At 36.3% G+C, this 23,671-nt stretch overlaps 1 protein-coding gene across 2 annotated transcripts; it reads right to left on the reverse strand.

Annotated features, from left to right (window-relative positions):
• Window positions 1-195: 195 nt before the first annotated feature.
• LOC113063223 (PIN2/TERF1-interacting telomerase inhibitor 1-like) lies at window positions 196-23,391 on the reverse strand. 2 transcript variants are annotated; one of them, XM_026233463.1, is made up of 7 exons: window positions 23,256-23,391; window positions 22,764-22,873; window positions 22,124-22,216; window positions 21,957-22,038; window positions 21,611-21,694; window positions 13,859-13,944; window positions 196-1,041 (listed from the first exon to the last, which is right to left on the reverse strand). In XM_026233463.1, exons 1-7 carry the CDS (start codon window positions 23,272-23,274, stop codon window positions 358-360), a joined length of 1,158 nt encoding a protein of 385 aa, XP_026089248.1. In that variant the 5' UTR covers window positions 23,275-23,391; the 3' UTR covers window positions 196-357. The 2 variants fall into 2 exon arrangements, with proteins under 2 accessions (XP_026089248.1, XP_026089249.1); XM_026233464.1 differs by lacking the exon at window positions 23,256-23,391 and adding an exon at window positions 23,059-23,146.
• Between the last annotated feature and the right edge of the window lie 280 nt (window positions 23,392-23,671).

Below are 23,671 nucleotides of genomic sequence, written 5' to 3' on the forward strand. Positions count from 1 at the left end.
TTAGGAATTTCAATTGCTGCACAACACCATTATCTCTCTATATATTAGATATTTTGTAAAAATATACACACACACACACACTTATATATGTATAACTATATGGCCCATATTGAGGCATGCATCTAAAAATTTTATTTCCAGGAAACCATGACAACAAAGAAAAACAAAAACATAAAACCACAACTGCACATTCAGTTTGTTGTTGTTGTTTTTTAATGTTTTGTCATTTAGTTTAAATTTGTAGAAATAAACTATCATAAATGTAAATTCATCAGCTTCATTGTCATTCATTTTGGTGATCAAAAACATGATGGTATCAGAAAGTCAAGCGTTCAGAGAGCAGTTAATTGTAAGAAATCATTTCTTCTGTTTTTTCTTGTTCTTTTTGGGCACCACTTCCTCAGTTGCTCCTTCCTCTTCATCCCGTTCTCTCTTTTTCTTCTTTTTCTTTTTATCTGAAACTTTATGGTCCATATTCCCAGTCTCTATTGTTTTCAGTTCATCTGCATGAACCTCTGGAGATGTTTTTTTCTCCTTCTTCCTCTTTCCTGTGGTGGGAGCGTCTTCTTCAGTGGTGCCATCCATTACTGTAGGAGCGCTGCCAACTTCAGTCCCATCCTCATCCCGCTCCTCACGTTTCCTCTTCTTCTTTTTCTTCTTTTTCTGTGAGCAATTTGGCTCTTCAACACACTCTCCTGTTACTGAGGTCAGTGCATCTTCCTCTACGCTATCTCTTTCACTCTCCCTGTCTTTTTTCTTCTTTTTCTTCTTTTTGGACTGTTCTATATCGCTGGTGTTGGGGGAGTCCTCCATGGAGGCAGGCGTAGCCAGTGGAGAAGGTGCATTGCTGCTGACCTCAGATGAAGACGCGGCTGGGTCTCGTCCTGTCTGAGTCTTCTTGATCTGGGCCATCCGCTGGGCGAAGTACTCTTGCATGGTCAGTGTGCTGGTCACTGTGTTTGATTGTGTCTCTGGGTTCAGATTAGTTCCTGTGTCTTTGTCCTCTTCTCTCTCTTCCTGAGAGTCAGGTCCACTGCTTCCCTAAATGAAAGATATAGACCAATATAACAATACAAATAAAACAAACAAAACAGTATATATAGCAATATATAATTGCATTATTAGTATTACCATATAATTAATGTATATTATAAAAATGTATAAAAAAATATGATGATGGTTGTTGTTAAAGTATATTAAATGTTTTATCATAAAAATAATTTAATAAAATAATTATAAATTATATAATTATGCCAATTTACAATAATATGTGTTACGGTATAATAATTACTATTTTCATCAAGTGATTATACAGTATTTTTCTCTAATAAATCAATTTTATATTAAAATAAAAATCTTACAGTACTACAAGAATAATATATACACATCAAGTGATAACACCGTATATATGTAAACTGTATAATACAACAAAATAGTTATTATATCTCATTACATTAATGCTTTTATTATTAAAGGGGTTAAAGCAAAAAAATCCTGAGCCTGAGTTTTTTTCCGGGGGTGGGGCAGAATATGTAAAGCATGCAATGACTGTGGCAGTCAACTTTAACATCTGAAAGGATACTATGGCAAAGTTATTGCTTTCATTATTCAAACGGATTTTCTTTTCCATGAATATATGGTTGACCTGAAGAATGAAAGCTATATCATACACTTGGAAAATTATGAGCTATCATCATTATAGTTTCACTACAGTTAAATTAAGTATTTTTTATCTGTATTATAAGAACAATAATAATAGCTTGACTATAAAAATAAGAGCAAGAACTCAACATGCAAGCAGAATATCCAGTAGTGAAAGAGCGAACTGTCTGTTAGGAATCAATAGGACAACCCCTCAATTAATTTGAAGAACTTCGACGTACACACCCCTCATGTGTGTGTCATTAAATGCTTAAACAGATGTCAATCAACTTCCAGTCATGCTGAGACTTGTACCAGGTATCTAATGACATCACTGAACTTCATCTGAACTATCGGCTAAAAAAACATTTACAAAACACTTAGTTAAAAAAAGTATAACCTAAAAATGTCTTAAGTGAAAACATTTATTGTTTTCAATCGGTCACGAATCTGATTCTGTTCTTATCTTTATATATTTTTACACAGTGTTGCAAATATTCAGCACTATGTATATATAAAGAGGAAATGGATTCAAAAGGGGGCGTATGTACAAGTCACTGTGTAAATGGTTGGATTAAACAACTGATTCCTGAAAAACTTGCCTGATGAGTGAGAGACGGTGCTTGCACTGGCCAAACTAAGACAGTGATTATAAGAATTAAGAGAAAGAACAAACTTTATAGCATAACATACAGCTTAATCATAACAGGCAAGACACAGTGACTATGTTGAAAGACCACAGAGGAACACTTTAGATTAAACCGTCGTCCTCCAATACTTTATCAAGTTGACTCTCTCTCCCATTCGTCTTCATTTTGCTAATGGCCTCCTCAATGCATAATGATTTGCAGTGAAGAATACCCGCTCTGAAGTCAGCGCTAAACCACGCCGGTGCTCTACATTACGCCAGAGACGCCGGTGAAAACGGCATTTTTCAAAAGATGTATGGAGGGACTGGACCAAAAAAAAAAAAAAAAAAAAAAAAAAAAAAAAAAAAACAGATTGCAAAGCTTTTGTACAGCTAAGCAACAGCAAAATACATACAAAGACTTGCAATGCTAAAGAGGTTAAAAGCATTCTACATATAAGTAGCGAAAAAGTAATAATATTAACCACCTTAAACCCTAACTACTAGTAATAATATAAAACAATATTATTACTAGTAGTAAGGGTGTGTACCGCTAGACACAATTAACTGCTAGAAATGACAATCAGTCGAGATTTTGAATTATCATCTCTATACTGGATACACAACACATGACATTGATGTGCTACGCAATCACCAAAACGTATCACTGGCATGAATTTTTAAGCATTGTGGTTTAAAAACAATTGATTTTAATCCATTGAAATGTAATCAGCAGCAAAAGAGAACTCGGTATATGAGCACACAGTCTCCTCTGCGAGTATTGAAGTTATTTTTGCCACTTTATAGTCCTTAAAAGGTTGAAAACACATTTGTGTGTATCAAAATGCCCATCTTCTCAACTATCCTTTTAAACACAGTAGGTCTTAAGTAAAAGATACAGCTGAGAAGGAAAACACGTGTAACAGTATAATGGATCTGGGCAGCTTTTGAAGAAAGATAGCTTGTCACTGGGGCAATACGGTCAAAGGGACGTCTCTGTACCTTTTTTAAAAGTGACGTGACATTCAGCCAAGTATGGTGACCCATACTCAGAATTCATGCTCTGCATTTAACCCATCCAAAGTGCACACACACACACACACGCACACACCCGGAGCAGTTTTTGGGTGCACTATCTCTTTGAGAACCACTATTCTAGATCAGTGGTTCCCAACCAGTGGTCATTTTCAGGTCTTGAAAAATTCAGATGTGCTTTAGTACTAGTACTAGATGGTCATCGTGACTACAAGCGGCTGCCACAGGTCCCTCAAACGTTGGAAGTCGCCCAGAGGGAGACTGGAGAACTGCAGATGTAGGCTCATTAAAACAGAAGTCTCACTTTTCCCTCCAAATAAAAGGAAATCTATATTTCTGGTTTTTGGGACGGGGGGGGGGGCTGTCTTCAGAGAAGATGCGTCTGACTTAGAGCAGGGACTTAGAGAAACAACTGGGGGGCATTTTGGAGCACACTGTGAAATTACTCTCTGGAGAGAAAGAACGAGGAGGAAGAGAGATGGAGCGAGTGGGAAATCCTCTTCATCGGAGAGGTGGTGATGGTGTGTGAGTGTGTGTGTGTGTGTGTGGTGCGATGTCTCACTGCCTGGGGACCTCCATTAGGCTTATCTCTCTAATGTGCCGAGAGAAGTGCTGTTGGAAGCATTCCCTCAACAGTGCTGAGCAGGGATTGGGTTATACCACACACATGCAAGCACATACGTGCACGCGCACACAAACAAACAAGCCAGCAGGAAGGCTGACACGGAGATAACGCAGGTCCAGGTTTCATGACTGTGCTTGGATGTCCTAATGAGGGTGTAAACACAACAAAAATGGCCCCTGAATGTTCTCAAACGCTCTCTGGCTTCTTCTGCCTCCACATTCCCTCCGTTCTTTCTCTGCTCCTGGCAGATGGGAGGCCCCAGGAAAAGGATGCGTTCCCTGAACTGTGTGCAGTGTTCAGATAAGGCCCTTGCAGCAGGAGCTATGGGCTCTTTCCTGCTCCGCTCTCCCCAGGCATGGGCGGCTGGAGGGGTGGGGGCGGCGCGGCAGTGGGGCTGGACTTGGAGGGGGGTGTCGGGACATTCAAAAGTCTGTGTGATGAGGAAGCCCAAGAACAAGACATTGCCGCTGACGCCAACACATTGCAGCAGACAGTCCGAAGCAGCCAGGAACGGTGAAAAAAAAACCTTGTCGAAATGTGTTCACGAACCAAAAAAAAAAACAAATCGTGACAACATTCTTGAATTTGGTGCTGAAAACTGCAACTAATTTGTCCAACTCTGTGCTATGTCAGAGAGTCCCTAATTTATAATACAAAAGTAATATTCCTTCCTGCACAGAGACACGGTGCTCTGACTACGCTAGTTTAGCACTGCAAATGCTGCGTCAGCAATGAGAACTTCTGGTGTCCAGGGATTAAAGACCACAATATGGTACAAAAACACTGTGCTATAAATAAAGTTAGGATTATTTCTAGTACTGATTTTTCACAATACTTTTACAATAATCCCAGCTGAGAATGTTAAGCCATCAAAAATAAATGTGTAAATGCAGTACAAGCATTGTATAGGCAACAATTTGTTAGTAGTGCGATATGTTTAAAAAGACATTATAATATTGGGGGAAGGAAATATATATATATATATATATATATATATATATATATATATGTATGTGTGTGTGTGTGTGTGTGTGTGTGTGCTTGTGTTTTTGTGTTAACATGTCCTTTGATCTCTCTTGCTTTGATTTTACCTTGCAACCAGACTTAAAAATCTGTCATATTTATGATCCCGTTTTGCTAATCTGTATAGTATTTAAATGAATAAAAAAAAGGATTAATATATATATATATATATATATATATATATATATATATATATATATATATATATATTTTTTTTATGTACATATTGCTCCCTGACTGAAAAAAAAAAAAAAAAACTATAATATATATATATATATATATATATATATATATATATATATATATATATATATATATATATATATATATATATATATATATGAAGAGTTCAGATGCAAAAACCTCTAAATGCCATCTGAAATTTTCATCTAAAATTAGGATTTTTATCAAGCTCCTATGCTTAGGTTGAGTCATTTTACTTTAATGGCAATGTGCAGGTCCTTTTCCAGGCTATTAAAGTGAAATAACTGAACATAAATATAGGAGCCTGAAAAAAATCCTAATTTTAGATGAAAATTTCAGATGGCATTTAGAGGTTTTTGCATCTGAACTCTTCATATATATATGTATTTATATATTAATAGAGTGAGCATGCATTAATATATTAATAGAGTGAGCATGCATTAATATATTAATAGAGTGAGCATGCATTAATATATTAATAGAGTGAGCATGCAGTACAAACAATTTGTTAGAAGTGTGCTATCATAATTAAATAGTAGTAAAAAAATTATAAATTACAATATTAAATACATAAATGTAAAAAAAGAAATTAATATAAAAAATACTTAAATATTTAAGAAAATATTTAAGAAAAGCACTGTATGTGCTTTGGTCACAGGACATAAAAATCTGTCATATTTATGAAATTATGATCCCGTTTTGCTAACCTGGATAATTTTTTAAATGATTAAAAAACTCTTAAAAACATACATAATGGTGCCTGGCTGAATGAAGAACTGATTTAGATCTTCATTGGGCATCAACTATGGATAAGGTCAAGGTAAAAAGTCGGAATTAAATGATCAATCAATCTTCATTTGTGAAAAAAAACAAACAAAAAAAAAACTTCTTTAAGACATCAACACTGTGTTTTTCTCTTCTTATCCCTCAATTTCTGAAGATGGAAGCATTGAAGATAATTTACTCCTTTGAGGGTTCCAAGTTAAAATACCTTCTAAACAAAATAGATCCTGGCCCATTACACTCACAGGCCGAAGGATAATATTGAGATGATATTGGGAAGAGGGCTGAGTGTGCGAGTGTGTTCTCATTGTCCTGCCACTATTATAAATTTGGTGGTGGCCTGGGCTTATGGATCGGGACCCAGATTACCCAGGTGTCCCTCCCTGATGAGGAGAAAGGACCCGTCGCGCCATCCTTCATACCATTCACATGGGCGGACAGCAAAACTGGTGGCACCCACGCAATACAGTGCTTTGCATGCTTTAATGAGCATTTGAACATGCATCATGATATAATACATTACGTGAACGCAAGTAATGAAGTGGAACAAAGCAAATAGTCCAATTACAAGCCATCCTTTGAGACAGGTTTCTTTAAATCTACATCAAGCATAATGCTCTTCTTACCAAGGAAGACAATATCTAAATAATGTACACAAAACTTTAGACAACATGTTAGAACAGATGCAATCAAAAAAAATAAAAAATTTAATTGATGCATTCAAGCATTGCATTATTATTATTATTATTATTATTATTATTATTATATCAATTTAGCATACACCATGCAACTTCATAGAATTTCTCGTGTATATTATATATAATAATAAATTAAATTCATATTTATTTATAATAATTACAAAAACAATTCGATTTTCAATGTCAGTCATTAAAATAATTAACCATAAAGACAAAAAAGAATGAATAAAACCGGACAAATGAAGGTGTAAGTAATGAAGAGGTATTTGAATAACAAAGACCTACACCTAATGCAAACAGTAAGCCGGCGTGATGCAGACCTCTCCACCAACCTGAGACTTCATTACTTATCATGAGTAACAAATGGCAACAACACGCTGCATAGGGCATCATCACTAAACTCTGCTTACTTTACATTGTAAAGTGCTTGCCTTTCCGTGCCCTCCAAGGAGCTGATGTGTCAGCCCCAAGATGGAGGACACACCATTTATTCTCTGCCCTGCGGTGATTTATTAGATTAAACTGGCGGTGATTAAATGCAAGTCGAGGCCCAAGAAAACAGCAGAGGTGGTGGCTCTCAGGAGCGTCAGGCGGTTAGCTTCCTCTATTCATACTGTAATCACCATGCCAGGGCAGTTCTGCCTGGGCCAACAATGACTGCAGAAGTTGGCCATTTCAGTTACCGTTTTTAGTTAATGCCGTTTTTATTTTCACACTAATTTGTACGTGTCAGAGCTGGCATGGGCGTGAAGCCAGTTGCCGGAGGGTATGTAGCAAGCAGTCATTTCAGTCCGTTTCTTCATTACTCTGTAGCCCTGTCAACAGCATAAGGGAGGCCGCGCTTTTGTTTGAGGCAATTAGATGTTATCCGAGAACATATTAGGGATCTCGCACTCAAAAACAAACATGTCTTTGAACACCATCGCAGAGGCGGCAGTTACCGCATAACATACTGGAGCACATGGTTACATCGCACCAGTGTGCACTGCTGTCTGGTCCTAAAGGTTCTGTTTTTATGTTTAACGTTTTTTCAGATTTTTATTATTAGCGTTTTGTCACTTTTTAATGAGAGGAAAGGAGAGTACAGGAAATTAAAGGGATAAAATCTATAAAATCTGGAGATGTTGCAACCCAGATTTGAACTTGCAGGGTCCAATGAAGCACCAAAACACAATGCTAAACTCTAAACCATACGTTAGCATTTCTAAAAAGACATCAATACTTTTATTTAGCAAGTATGCATTTAATTGATCAAAAGTGACAGAAAAGGCACAATAGACTTCAATTTCAAGTAAGTGCTGTTCTCATGAACTTTGTGTTCAAAGAATCCTATAAAAAAAGAAAGTCTAAAATAGTAAACAACATTTTTAACATTAATGAAATGTTAAGAAATTAAGAAATGTTTCTTGAGCAGCAAATCAGCATATTTGAATGATTTCTGAAGAATCATAATACTGAAGACTGGAGTAATAAATAGTATCTTTTTTAAATCGCAATAATATTTTACAGTATTTTTTTTCTCTGTATCTTCTAATCAAATAAATGCAGCCATTATGAGCATAAGAGACTTATATATATATATATATATATATATATATATATATATATATAATTATACACAGTTTAAAAAGCCTAATTTGCTCAAATTGAGAAATTAAATGTTGTTGACAAATCTTTAGTTTTATTATTATCCTTCGATAATATCTAATATTAGAAATTTGAGTCATATATGAAATGTTTAGTTATGGGAGCTCCATCAGCCCGCTGGTATACTTGCATCCTCAGCAGCATTTCAGTGTTCAGCTCCGCCCACCAGCCGACTCCCATGAGGCCAATGACATCGCTGCCTCTCGCCCCTTCACCGCTTCATCTGCCAAATGGTGCAACCTCTTCTCCTCATTTGGTGAGGTGGCGGCATCGGGGGAATGTGCGAGTCAACTGGCCTGCGATCCTTCATGAGGACGGGCGTGGGCTGATACAGAAGAGCTACAGGTACCACCCTCCAGTCTGACGGCTTTGTGCTGGAGCTGGCGTGGGAGGGGGAGAGGCCACAGGGGGTCACGCCAACCCCTGGAAACACAGCGAGAGGAGATGCCTGACCGCCTGACTGGAACCATGGAGACAACCCCAGACCCAAACGCTCTCAGCACTTAGCTTAAGAAAAGAAATCCAGTTTCTTTACGTTTGTAATAAAAAAACAATATATGGGCTGTTTATGTGGGTAGTTACATAGTATATTTACATTATGTAAGTAAGAGTGCAATTAAATGTATTCAGACTATTTTTCTATGCTGAAAAAGGTTACTAAACAATTTGTTGTAATTTATATAATAATAATAATAATAATAGCGGTAATAATAGTGTATACATCAGATGAATCCCCACTTTAAAAATTTTAAAATATTCAAGTACTGTACAACTAAAAAAAATTAAACAATTGCAAGATTCTGTAAGTTTTTTTATTATTATTAAACATAAGCTATATTATTACAATTATATTTCCATTTTAATATATTTTACCCCAATGCTAAATTTTCAGCATCATCACTCCAGTCTTCGGTGTGAATTCTTCATTCTGATATACGGTTTCGTGCTCAAGAAACATTTCTTATTATCTATGTTGAAAACAGTTGTGCTGTAAGTATTTTTGTGGAAACGGTGATGCATTTTTTTTCCAGAAGAACAGAAAGAGAAATCTTTTTATTATTTAGTATTACATTTCTATGTTATATAAACCATAAATGTCTTTACTATCCATTTAGATCAATGCACTGTTGCTGTATTGAACTATAAAAAAAAAAGGGACTTCCATCAACAGGTAGCAATGGATCTTTTTTAGCCTACAATAAATGGAAAAGCCACAAAAAAAATCCCTACAAAAAATGGCCAAAATGATACAAAACTAACTTTTATCAAATCAAACCAAATATCAAATGAATCATTGTGAATGTCAATCTGAAAGACTATTGCTTGTGGATTTAAACTGAAAAATGTGGAACATAACAATATCAAAACTACAACTTTGATGTGGATATTATGCTGAATAGACATTTATTAAGCAATTTAAAGCAAAGACCAAATCAAACGATTGTCTGAAACGCATTCCACACACACAGATGGAGTTTCACGCGAAATATATAAGTGTAGGCCTTAGCGATCCACCATTGACGCAAAGAGCAGAGGTAAAAAATGACTAAGTTTCACTGATGTATGAAGCAGGAGGGAGTCCATTTATCAGCGGGCCCTCAGCGGTCGCCCGCTCGGGTCCCTCAAGTCACAGACCGCGACGCTCCCCTTTTGACTGATTAATTAGCCAATCACAAGACATTTTTCACCAGCAGCAGGAGGGTTTATTTCAGCTAATGCTGGGGCCTCGCAAACCGAGCCACGTTCAAGCAAACTCGGCTCTTTCCTCTGGGCCTGCCGGAGTGGAGGGGGCTACAGAGGGGCCGAGGGAGATAAATCACACCCACTCCTCATGAGTCCGTACACACTAGCCTACAGCCTAACTAAGGCCCCCGAGAAGAGAACGAGCCAACAGGAGAGAAAGAGACAGGGAGGGAACAAAATAATAAGAGACATCAGGAATAAATACTGAAAGGTAAAGACAAAAAAAAAAAAAAAAGTGATCGAGTAAAGCCGACAACTGGGAAAAGACTCAAATAAACATCATAATGCCATAAACGCTAGATGTGAACATCACTCTCTCTGTCGAAGAGATCTTCCCTAGAGGTTAGAGGTTGCTGTGAAATTGCTAAATAAGAAAAATAAACAAACTATAAAGATCAAATGAAAAAAAGAAAATAAATAATTTAATTGAGCAGCTTTGATATTACAACAGAAGCACAACAAATATCTTATGCGGCCCTAAAAATAAAAATTTGCCCTTAAAAATAAGGGGCCTCAAGTAAAAAAGGTCGAGAAGCATTGTGTTCCACTATTGTCCATCACAATATTTCACACTCAGCATCTGTTTATGCAAGCGAAAAGGCTCCAACTGGTTTTTAAAGATGGAAAAGCAATTGGGTCGCTTTCCATTTTTGTTGAACTTCCTCAGAGATGTGACTTTTTCGTCATCATGCGTCACATGAAAAAAAACAAATAAATACTACTGCACCAGAAAAATACAAACACAGATCCATAACAGCTTCTTAAATCAAAAATAATGAGCAACTTGGAGCAGCCTCCCATGTGCATGCATGTGTGTCAGAGAACACTGTGACAAGAGATAAGGGACTGGCAGGAAGCTCTGAGAGAAAGGAGGAAAACCCCTGGTGCAAGAGGTGGGAGCGAGGGCGGCCAAGACACAGCAGCAGTCAGATCGAGTCTTTATATGAACGCTAACTGAGCAATGCACTAAAAACCTGAGAGTGACACTGATGACACAAGCTTGGTCAAAAAAACTCTATGGAACTACCTTCCTTGCACAGACTAAAGTGTTTAAAGCATCAGTTCATCATGTTGCCTCATTGTGAACCCAGGATGCATCTACAGTATACACTGCCGTAAAAAAATCTTCCACTTGCCGTATCACCACACAAGCACACAATGCACACATAAACAACGCCCCCTCATTGGCTTCCTATGCAGGCCTAACTGCCCCTCGTTTACAGGGTTCGCCACCAGCCCTTTGCCACACGGCCTCCTGGGACACCATTGTGAGCCTGTTCAGATTGGTTTTCAATCCGGTCAATGAAGTCCCTCCAGAGCAAGACAATAACAAACTGCAACAAAACGATTAGCTGAAGAAAAAAAAATTTATAGCACAGTGCCGGCACTTCCAAATTCAGGCGAAGCATGAGGCGCTGCTATTGTGTCGCTTTCTCAGTAAAGAGGTGGTTCTGCCGGGGGCTGCATGGAACTGCTGTCACAAACACCACAAACCACTGTCAAACAAGGTTAAGAAAATTAAACTTGGATTTGTGTGACAAACTGGATGATACATGGACACCATATGCACACACTGCGACTGTCTAAACATACATAATGTTAATTAATATGGGTTTTAATGAGGTTGGACAGTGAGCAATATAAACAAAATACTACTTAATAGCATAAACAAAATCTGAAATCAACTAATTTAATAATCTTTAAAAGAAAAGAAAATTTACATTTGAAAACAGAATTTTTTTTATGTTTTCGAGAGAAGTCTCTTCTGCTCACCAAGGCTGCAGGTAAAAACAATAATATTGTGAAATATTGCAATTTAAAATTCTATCTGAATCCATTTTAAAATAATTTATTTCTGTGATGGGAAAGCTGATTTTTCAGCAGCATTACTCCAGGAAACATTTCTTCATATTACAAATGCTAATATGAATGCGTTTGTGTTTTTATTAAGGATTCTTTTCAATGAATAGAAAGTTCAAAATAATCATTTTTTACTTTGACCAATATATTACTGGACGAAAAAAAAATCTTGAAAAAAAAAAATGCTGTTTAGTCCAGCCAACCCCATTTCATCTATTCAGTTAGAAAATCCCAGAAGCATGTTGCAAAATTGCTCAGCTCAACGTTTGGTAATTCCATACACACTGGCACTTAGCAACTAAACACTAAAAACTAAACAAACATTAATAACGTCGGCAATTACCTGCTTGATTAGTTAGACGCTGAAGAATGAATTGATTTCAACTTCCTGCCAGGCAGAACTGTTTTTCTTATCGTAATCCACAATTTTCCAAAAACAAATAGCCTAGAACTGATGACTGTATGGAAAGTATTCAAACCATTTAGTCTTACCATCTATTTTGACTTTTTGTAAAGACATTTGACATTAAATGCTTGCTGAAAATCCCCTATAGACATAGTAAGAATATTTGTATTGACAATGGACATATCAACTGGTCTTATTTCATTTATTCGCACACTCTGTTGTGGTAGATATATGAAAATACCAAAATAGGCAGTTTTTTCTATGCTGTATGGGAATCAACTTATAACAACACCGTCTTTGCACAGCAGCCAAGAAGCGAGGCACACGCAGAGTGTCATGACAACAGCAAAGCTGCTCTGATGTGGCATTTCATTCACGAGCCAAAGCTTAAAACCTAAGCTTACCTAAAACTATTCTTTCTGCTGCCTTGCCTCGGAATGACAAATCTCACTAAGAACTAAACTACAAAACCGCAGTATACTATTTACATCTCAACAAAAAGAAAAAAAAAAAATAAGGAAAAGATTTGCAAAATAAATAGGTGTGGACATAAATTACAATGTCAAATTCAAGGTGGACTTGCAAAGGAAATACAGTTGCAACATGGGCCGGGGGAACCACCTTCAAACTGAATCCAAACTAGCAGTGTAAGCCCAAACTCCACTAAATAATCCCTTCAAACCAACTTCTCCAAACCAAGTTTCCAGGGTTTGAAGGGATCATCAGTAATTCGGTTTTTACTTCTATCACTGCCTCCTGTACCTGGGAGATGACGGGGAAATGCAGTTTGATCGTGCCCACTAGCACATCATCAGAAATACACTTCCTGATTTGACCACAGAGGATCCTGACAGGACTAGGGGTGAAAGAGTAGAGAGAGGGTGCAAATCCTTTAAGGGGATTTAAGCGGGATCCCTGCCTACAGTGACTTGTGTGTGGAGTCAGACTGCACGCTATGACACGATCATTATCAGCCTGAAACTTGCTGCAAGCGGGTCACGTGAAAGCAGAGGTCAGCGGGCTTTACATGTGGGATGGAGCGTAAGATGACATGCAATCTGCTGCAATAGCTTTGCTATATCTCAATATTACACTCAAGATTTAGATAACAAATGTCAGCTCAACACTGAGGAAAGGCTCATTTTGGAAGTAATATTAAGGGTAAAACAGTATTTGTGTCTTGAGTATGTTGGTTACAACAAAAATTGACAGTAACTGGTCGATGGTTTTAACAATTTTGGCTAGAGATCACTCAGAAGTAAAGGTTTTGTTGGGATTTTGTTGGTTAACTTGGCAAATCTGTGAAAATTGTGAATTCCAAATGGAGAAATAGTTCGCCTTCATGCAAAATTCAAAGGACTTAGTGGATTTCTCTTAAAATTATTGGATTTTGCACACAAAGAAATTCACTAACAACAGTAAACATGACCTCATCTTTACCAAGAAGAGGGACAAACTGATTTTTTTATTTTATTTTGGTAATCAACATTATTACATTAACCTGGAATATTATTGAAGCAAATTTTGAAAAAAGATGGATGTTGTGGTCAACTTGCACTGCTTACCTCATCTCGGTCTCTTGTCTCTCGTTTCGATCGCTTCCCAAAAATACAAGCTAGGTCTGTTTCGCTGCGACTGGACAGGTCTTTTCCTGTGAGAAAAGGTTAAAAACAAGGAGACTTTTTATAGATCTTTGACATTATTCCACACAATAGAACATTTGTGTAAACATTTCGAGCTCGGCTTCAACGCAAGGGCAGCAGGGTTCTGTTCAACCTGCAGATTCTTCTGCCAAACCCGTGCGCTACCAAATACAGATTTAAAAAGACGTTAGTGATAGTTCCTTTTTCGATTTAAAAAGAGAACCGTTTATTATGCATTTCACAAACATCTGGAGAGATGAAAAGGAAACATTTCCGGTCGCAACCGATTGACAGATGGATATTTTTCTAGTGGTGTTCAACTTTGATTTAAACTATTGATTTAAATGGCTAAGGGTCACTGGACAGTTTTGAACTCCTGCCGAGAGGAAAGGTTTAGAGGTAAGAGAGGTCGCAGGGGATGAAACGGCTGAGGAAAAACAAATGGTTCAGGGACGGCCCCACCTCACACCTCCCGTTTTCCAGCAGCTCAAAGGCTCCAGCAGTGCCTGGGCGCCCGTCTCAGCCGCGAGTCCTGTTCGTACAGCTGCATCCTCTTCCTCCAAGCAGCTCCTGATAACACTCACTTATTTATTGCTCTAGGGTCTTTTTCAGCGTGGCTTTCAAAGGGGAGACCTTGCCTTCAAGTAACCAAGGTATCCTGTAAGCAGCCCAAACAAAAGGCCAGGCCAGAACAAGCTTTCCACTGATCACAGTGGACAACAAGTGGAGCCCAAAAATGACCTTTTTACTTTTGGAAAAGAGATCTATCAACTTACAAAGGGTTAGTTTTGGGTGTAACAACAAATGCCACTGGAAACCTTCAGAGGATTACATTGAATCATGTACTGATCACCTTTTTCCCCCATATAGCTGAAAGGAATGGGGACTAAAGATTTCAAGCTTCAAAAAGGCAAAAGTACCATAGAAGCATCTTATGACTCGTGTTATATATTCTAGATATTCAAACGTCAAATGACAGCTTTGTAAGAACAAACTGAAATTGAAGTCACTGAAAACCTTCCCATCCAGTAAGCTGTTAATCACGGTGAATGAATTATTGAATCAGTGAGCTGAACTCAAGAACTGGATCAGTCTGATTCATGATTAATCACTCAATCAGTATGTTGAAGGTAAAAACTACATCTGCCCAATTCATGAATCATTTAGGTTATTTTTGTGAACTAAATCAACCAATTCTGCTTAAAAAAAAAAAGAGAAAAGAAGATTAAAAATTAAAAATAATTCATTGTGAATCAGGCATTTATTTTCTGTGAATAACGACTTGATTGAATCGGTTCACATCACTTATGAATGCTTCAAAAGTTGTATGGACACTTTTTTTTTATCATTTTGGAGCTTGACCGGACTAGTCCTCATGGATGGAATGTAGTCATAAAAACGGAATTTATGTAGAATGCGGAATGTCACAGAATTTGAAATTTTTGCCTGAATAAATCAAAAGTAGGTCAGTAAACATAAATGAAACCTTTGTCAGCTAGCATGTTTGGCTAAAAAAAAAAACATCTTCACAAACTGTCTTTTCAACTACACAATATTATTTCTGTCTTACAGTCATTTATATTATCAAAGAAATACTGGCATAAAGTTTATAGTTCAGATAAAAACATTGATATATATCTGGCAGCGATCAAAATAAAGCAAATCCCCTTTTGAAAGTGCTGAGCTTCAAATAACGTTTGTGTCGATTGCATTGTTTCACCACTAGGTGGCGACAAGTGTCTTAATGTATTTGTCAATGAATTAATTTTCATTCAATAGAATCGTTCAAAAACGCTGATTCATCCAGTAATGAAACAAGGGAAGTAGGTTTATGAGAGTCAACTTTTTCATCATTCTAATATAAAAACTGGGGTTTTAAATATATATACACTACCAGTCAAAAGTTTTGAACCATAAGATGTGTACTGTTTTTAAAGAAGTCTCTTCTGCTCACCGAAACTGCATTTATTTGATCAAAAGTACAGCGAAGACAGTAAAATTTAGAAATATTTGTACAATTTAAAATAACTGCTTTCTACTTGAATGTATTTTTAAAGTGCAACTTATTCCTGTGATGCACAACTGAATTTTCAACATCATTACTCCAGTCTTCAGTGTGACATGATCCTTCAGAAATTACTTTAATATTCTGATTTGCTGTTCAAAAAAACATTATATTATTATATTGAAAACAGATTAAAAAAAAGTGTTCCTTGAGCAGCATATCAGAATGATTTCTGAAGGATCATGTGACACTGAAGACTGGAGTAATGATGCTGAAAATTCAACTTTGACCACAGAAATAAATTTCACTTAAAATCTTACCGTTCAAAGACTTTTGGACTGGTAGTGTTTATTAAAATGTTTAATAATTCATTCAGATTAATTAGACACTTTTAAATAGACTGCAGCAATGACATTTTGTAACAAATTATTTTATTTAGTTCAGAATCGTAGGAGAATCGTGATTAGAGAGCAAAAAAATTGTGATTCTCAATTTATCCAGAATCGTGCAGCCGTAATACACATATACTGAAATGCGTTTGATGCTCGCCGTTTTCAGACTCTTCCGTCTCAATATAGGAGTACATGAACAAATGAAAATAATCTCTAGAACTGCTCTGAGAGTCACTGCATGAGCAATTAACCGCTTCTTGTGAGAAAAACTCTTGTCATATGATTTACAAACAGAAACAAAGGTCTTCACAGCAACCCGTCAAAATTAAAGTTCCGTTTAACTTTGAGTCTGACAAAAATATATTAATGTAATAATATTACTACTAACAATAATACAACTATTATTAAAACAGTTTCAATTTACCAAAATGTATTCAACAGAAAATTTTAAACACACAGTATTTGTAATAAAAAAAACACTTTTTTTAAATACTTTAAATTAAATTTTTGCTAAATTTATGGAAAACACGTTAATTTAGACAAAAACAATAAAAGACTATGCTTTTTTTGATTAATAAACTTTAACCATTAAAATAGTCTAGCAACATTGAAATTAAAAAAAAATAATAATAATCCAGAAAATTAAGACAGAAAAAAAAAGAATATGAAAAAAACATTTAAAATTATTATTAAATCATTATTTTTATTATTAAATAATTTCATAGTGCCCTAGAAGCAAGGTCACCGTTGAGGTGTCAACGAATGTGGCATAACTCCGGTCAAACCGGATTAGTAATCACAGAGGCTTTTTCGGATCGACTTGCTAATCTGACAAGCGAAGTACTAATTGACTGCCTCAAAAGACACCTGGATAAGTTCTAAGCCTTTCAGTTGCAATTAAATAAACAAGGAAAAAGAATTTTCTGGAACAAGAAGTGAAGGTGACAAAATATGAGGGGGGTGTTCTTTTAACTGGCTAAACAGGAAATAGTAATGATGGAAATATTATATGCACTGGTTTGTTTATCAAAAGAAATCATGTCAATTATTAATGAAGGGGGCCCAAAATTGTTCCGTTCATCTGTGTAACAGCTTGACACACTCAGATGATGAAGTGCTTGCAGTTCAACTCACATCAAGAAATACTGGATCAGTTGATAAATGGGCAGCCAATTAAATCTGGGTTACTGGTTTACGCTGCTCATGTCTGAGATGGGCGCTGGAGACGTCGGTGCCTTTCTCCTGTTCTGAATGCCATCAATCTTTAAAACTAGCAACCTCACGGCTACCTCCATCCTGTCTAGAGCAGGGGTTTGTTTGCTTCTATTCTAAAGGACCAGTCCAAAACATCTTCATAAGACTGGGAGAAATGTCCAATTTTCTTGACAAAAGATAATCAGCACCAAGAGGCTATTCAACACCAACAGACCTCTACAGACTACATTTAAGATATCATTGGTCAAAAGTTGACTGAATTACTCAATTTATTACTGTTTTTAGAATAAAAGTAAAGTCATCTAAATTATGAAAAGTATAGAAACTATTTTGTGTTTAAAAAAAAAAAATATATATATATATATATATATATATATATATATATATAAATTGTTTTATATAAAGGGAACACATGACTGTTGATCCACTAAAATAAACAAGTAAATACATACTTTATATAAAGACATTAACAGTTTGCACAGATATTCTTACAGTACAACTGAAAAGTTTGGGGACAGTATTTATTTTTTTATTTTGAAAAATAAATACTTATTTACAAGGACGCATTAATTTGATCAAGTGACAAAATGCATTAAAAACATTACAAAAGATTTCCATTTCAAATAAATGCTGTTCTTTTGAATTGTCAATTCATTAAATAAAGAATGTATCATGGTTTCTACAAAAATATTAATCAGCACAACCACCACGGGAATAAATTAGATTTTAAATTATACTCAAAAATAAAATATGCATTTAACAATATTATCAGTTTTACTGTATCTTGAATTAATGCAGCCTTGGTAAGCACAAGAGGCTTCTTTTAAAATCTTTTAAATACTGACCCATAAATGTTTATATTTCAAGCAAGCAGCAAACATCTAAGCACATTATGATGATGGTATACTGGTATATAAGAGAGAGTTTAATGGTTCCCAGACTAACTTAGGTATTTACATTTACTTTAAAATGAGTGTTAGATACAACTAGTTAATCTGTTAAATCAATTAAAGGCCTTAACCTGGCAACAGCTTTGTAGAGACATACTCAGGAAACGTACAAAAGGTGAGGCCATCTATGGGTTACAGAGCAACCGATATCAGCAAAAGATGATCCACTCAACAAAGCCTCCACGGGAACCCTGACGCGGTAACAACAAGCCAACTGCCATGACAACACACTACAAATCTGTTAGCAGTCGTAACAACCAGTGTTATGTTTGTCAAAGACATCTTAATTCCACTTTCAGATGCAGCAACATAAACCTTGAACAAACTGATAATGATCAAATTACATCACACCTTAACAGAACAGAGTCTGCTTCCGAGAATTCTTTTGTCATTGTATAAATCATAATCAGAGGATTTCAGAGGAATTGCATTGCATTACCTTTTACCATTAATCTCTAAATAGTTACGTTTTCAGAATGTATGATGTCTATCATACCAAGAGTAGGAAAAAAACTTTTCCTAATGAGCTTGAGTGATGCTGTTTTACCCCAGGAAGTCACAAAATGGGACTCATGGAGGCAAAGGGCAGCCACACAACCAATCAGAGTTGAGCTGAGGTCACGGACATGAGGTTAGTGAGGTGGCCCGATTACCACAGGGGGTCGTGATGAGGTTGTGTGCGAGATGTCCAGTTCGTCTCATGAGACATGGGACACATCCACTGAGAGTACGCTCTTCCTTCTCGTAGTTAAACAAAGGCTTTGACAACAGAGACAACAACATTAACATTGTTTTGGATGCTGTGTTATCTGTGGGACTCATCAGGTGCTGATTGAGGCCATTTTGAGAAGCGAGTGTGCTGGCCTGTGCTCCTCACAGGAAACAGTTATGCTACGGTGTCCTCTCAGGTGATAAGAGACAACGAGTTTTCCCCCAACATTCCTGACATTTTTTTATAAGCATCCATCATGGAATATGAGACAATGTCTAAAAATACCACTTATTCAAATGTCAAAGCATCAAGAATGGAAAACCGAAGGGCAAATAAATTTCCCACTCATAAAGACCACCAACAAACATCAGGCCACAATGCTTTCCAGTCTGGGAAGGATGTGAGCCATTCAGCAGAGGTCAACGGTACGTGACAAAACATACAGGGAGATCGTTCAACTGCCAGATCAAACTCAGGTTAATTGTTTGTCTACATGATGGTCAGAAAACTTGGAGAATCATGAAGTGACGCTCTGTACTAGGGACGGCACAGCCTTCTGGTTAAGCTGACCGCACAATTAGATCCTGCTGATCTACTGCAGCGGTGACCCGTGAGCTTTTACTACAGAAGACAAAGCGTACACAGTTCAGCTACTGAACACAGGAAGTGATGGACGGGTGGTGTGTGTGTGTGTGTGGGGGGGGGGGGGTGGTGGCGGCTTCATTTATAAAGGAAATTGAAAAAAAAAAAAAGTTACAAAAAACTGACTCTGTTTCTGTTTTTCAAATTAACATGTAGTTTATTTATAATATAAAAAAAAACAATAACCTTTCACCACCAGAATTAAATAGACAAACCTGACTACATAGAGATAAACTCAAGTGATTTATTTGTGAAAAGGTCAATCATCTAGCATGTGCCCAAAAATAATATTATTATTAACTATAAACTATATAACTATTATTTTGGTTTATTTTAAATAAAATTGTAAGGAGAAAACTATTCATTCTACAGCCGTGGTTCTCAACCCGGCCGGTAGAGGGCTTCCCAGGAGACTTAGAAAACAAGCATTGAAATATATGAACAAAAAACAACAAAAATCCAGATACAGATTTCAATTCACCCACTCAAAAACAGCCTTTTTTTCTGTGAAAAAAAAGGATCCCACTGCCTTGAAAATCCTAAATGTATTAGAAAGCCTAAATTTAAAAATACGACTTCTAAGCTCTGAAATATTTTAATGGGTACAAATTGTGACTTAAAAAGTCACTTTAAAATTATAATAATATTTCTAAAAACTAAAAAAGGTCACTTTAAAATTATATTAAAAGTCCCGTTCTTCGTGATCCCATGTTTTAAACTTTAGTTAATGTGTAATTTTGTTGTTAGAGTATAAATAATATCTGTAAAATTCTAAAGCTCAAAGTTCAATGCCAAACGAGATATTTTATTTAACAGAATTTGCCTACAAAAAACGACCCGTTTGGACTACATCCCTCTAGTTCCTGCAGTAATGACGTCACTAAAACAGTTTTTTGACTTGCGCTCCGACAGAGAAAAGTTGCGTTTGTGTTTGTCCCCATGTCGTTGAAACGCTGTTATTTTCATCTAGGAGTCCAATCATCTTTGTTTGGGCTTCCCAGGGACGCTGTCCTTAGAGATTAATGGTTACAATTCATGTTTAACTCGGTTCCTGGAAATGATAATCCACATGTAAAACTATGTGCAGCACATTTTGCTGAGGACAGCTTCCTCAATCTCAATCAGTTTAATGCCGGATTCGCGCAAGATTATTCTTGAAAGATGGAGCAGTTCCCTCTTTGTCTGGAGAAGGCGTTGTTTATGGTTGTTAAGTGTATTTTATTATTTAAGTTGGTGCGTTTAACAGTTTCTGTAACTTATTACACAAAGGGCAACGCTGTTTAGCTTTGTAAACTAGATTTTAGGGCTGTGCAAAAAAATCGAATGCGATTTTAATGCGCATCTTCTCAGTAAAAACGCTCCTGTAATTGTAAGTACATCTCCAGCACGTGCGTTCTAGCCCAATCACGTTTCCAGGAGGTCAGCCTGCTCTAAGCTGGTGTCGAATCACGACACAGGTACCACTGGCCCAATCAGAACTCGTTACGTATTTCTGAATGAGGGACTTTATAGAACAAGGAAGTCATCAGCCCGTTTTTATGACAGTGAAAACAGCGGTATACAGATAGGTGAATTGTGTGAAAAATACTGTGTTTTTTTACACGCGAAACATGAACACATGTTATATTGCCCACTGTAAACACAATCAAAGCTTCAAAAAAGCGTGAAAAACGGGACCTTTAATATTCCTAAAAACTTTTTTTATTTTTAAAATCCTTGTCCAATACATATAAGAAGCCGTGACACTGAATGACTCACCCTTAGTGAATTTCATGTAGTGGACCCTTTTCTTGGATGTCTTTGACTTTTCTTCCAAACTAAATCCCTGTTTCTGTGTGGGGCCTGAAAGTATATTAAAAAAAATAATAAGTGTTATCACACATAAGGCTTTAAACAGAAGACTGACGCACACTTAATGCTTAAGAGAAATGAAAACCAGATGGCAATGATCACAGCACATTTGATATTATTTTAACATCACAATAGCACCACCTAGTGAACATTAGGGGGAAATAATTTTCAAAGCTGCAATGACAAACATTGTGCTTTTACACAAATATATATGTACACACACATTGCACTCCATGTTTAAAATTCTGCTTACTATCAGTGTTGTTCTGTGCATGGCAGCTGTTAAGCTCAGCAAGGAGCTGATTAAAATCATCCTGGTGGGCAATCCAGTTGTCCTAAAAATTAATAATTATAAAAATTACAAATAAAATAAACAGAACATGTCAACTTAAAGCCAAGAACACAGGAACAATTCTTCACCTCGTGGTTCGTTGTAGTGCCCAGACCCAGGCCGTTATTCTTTACTTTAACCTTGATGTGTTCTGTAGCCCCCTGTTCACTCTTGCCAAGACCCTGCCCCACAAAAAAAAAAAAAAAAAAAAAAAAACACAATCTCACACAAATTATGACATCATTAGAAGAAATATTACCTTTCCACACAAGCAAGAAGTGGAGATTTTAACCTTTCAATTGAAACAAGAGGAAAACTGATTTCTGAAATTTCAAGTGTGAGGCTGAGGCCATCAGCAAAAAGTGTTTAGATAGACAGACAGACAGATAGATAAAACATGTAAACATGTTTATTTATTTATCACTAATTTGCTTGGTACTGTTAAGACTTTCATAAACACTACTGTAATCTATACAACTTACAATCAACTCTTCATCTGTGCCAGCCAGCTAGATAACGTTCTCTTGGCAGTATTTAAAACATCATTCTTCATTAATTCATAACAGAATGTTTCATTTTTAAGTTGAGTTGGCAGCTGTCAATCTAAAGTGTCATCTGTCAGTTGGACCACAATTCTCTTCAGTATTCCACCGCCTTTTAATTTTGAGCTCAACTTTATATTCACTACAGGATTTTGACGCATTTTGTTTTATATGTTAAAAGTGTTACCTTTCCTTTGGACCAGCCCATGCGTTCCAGCATTTTCTGTCCAAATTTGGACTCATCGTTGCTCCAAGCGCTGTTTCTGGGGTCCACGGACCACTTCTGTTTACGACGAGCTGATGAAATATCGACATGATAAGAAGAATGTCACAAACTCTACACTGCAATAATAACACATCCACTTTCATGTTACGTTTGTATAAGAAGATATTACGTTAGAAATGTCACAAGTGTATCGTGTTTATGCGAAGCAGTATAAAGCTGAATGTACAGTACGTACATGACAACTTATGTGATTCACCTTTTATTAAAGAGCCATGATTGCTAGCCTGCTAGCAAACATGCTAAACAACGTGGAGGAATGCAATAATGACTTTAATATACCCATGTACCATCAATCAAATTAATCTTCTAATAGAATATTACAAAAATCGGCAACTAATCTTTTAAAACGTTCCAAAAAATAATCCTAAAGTACATCCCAAATTGTAAACTCACGCTCGGCAAGCATGGACATCTTGAGGGGTCCTTGAACACATGGAGAAACAGGGAGGTTGTCCAATTTGTGCCTGATTAAAATTTATGAATTAATGTATTTTTGTATGTCATCTAAAACATCACAGCATTATTATAAAATAGGAAATTGACTTAAAAACCACACAAAAAAACTATATCAAACACGAATTTAGCTTATTTTTAGGCCATGATTACAAGCAAACGTATATCCACTAGTAGTGTATATTTTGCAGCAGCAGATGGCGTAAGTGGGTTAACTATTTAGAATCATCTCCATAAAATTGAATTAGCTTTATGTTAAAAACTTTGTTTTATTTATTTAATGTGATTCAATGTATTTATATCACTAGTGGCTATCAAAATCTAAAACAAACTGGTTTTCTTTGCACATCATAATT

This window comes from Carassius auratus, chromosome 45 (assembly GCF_003368295.1).
Source record: "Carassius auratus strain Wakin chromosome 45, ASM336829v1, whole genome shotgun sequence".
In the NCBI taxonomy this organism is placed as follows: domain Eukaryota; kingdom Metazoa; phylum Chordata; class Actinopteri; order Cypriniformes; family Cyprinidae; genus Carassius; species Carassius auratus.

Coding starts and splice junctions, on each gene's coding strand:
- LOC113063223 (XM_026233463.1), bottom strand. Junction 22,217..22,763: donor TGGGCTGGTCCAAAGGAAAG/GTAACACTTTTA, acceptor TTTGTGGGGCAG/GGTCTTGGCAAGAGTGAACA. Junction 1,042..13,858: donor AGACAAGAGACCGAGATGAG/GTAAGCAGTGCA, acceptor TCTTTCATTTAG/GGAAGCAGTGGACCTGACTC.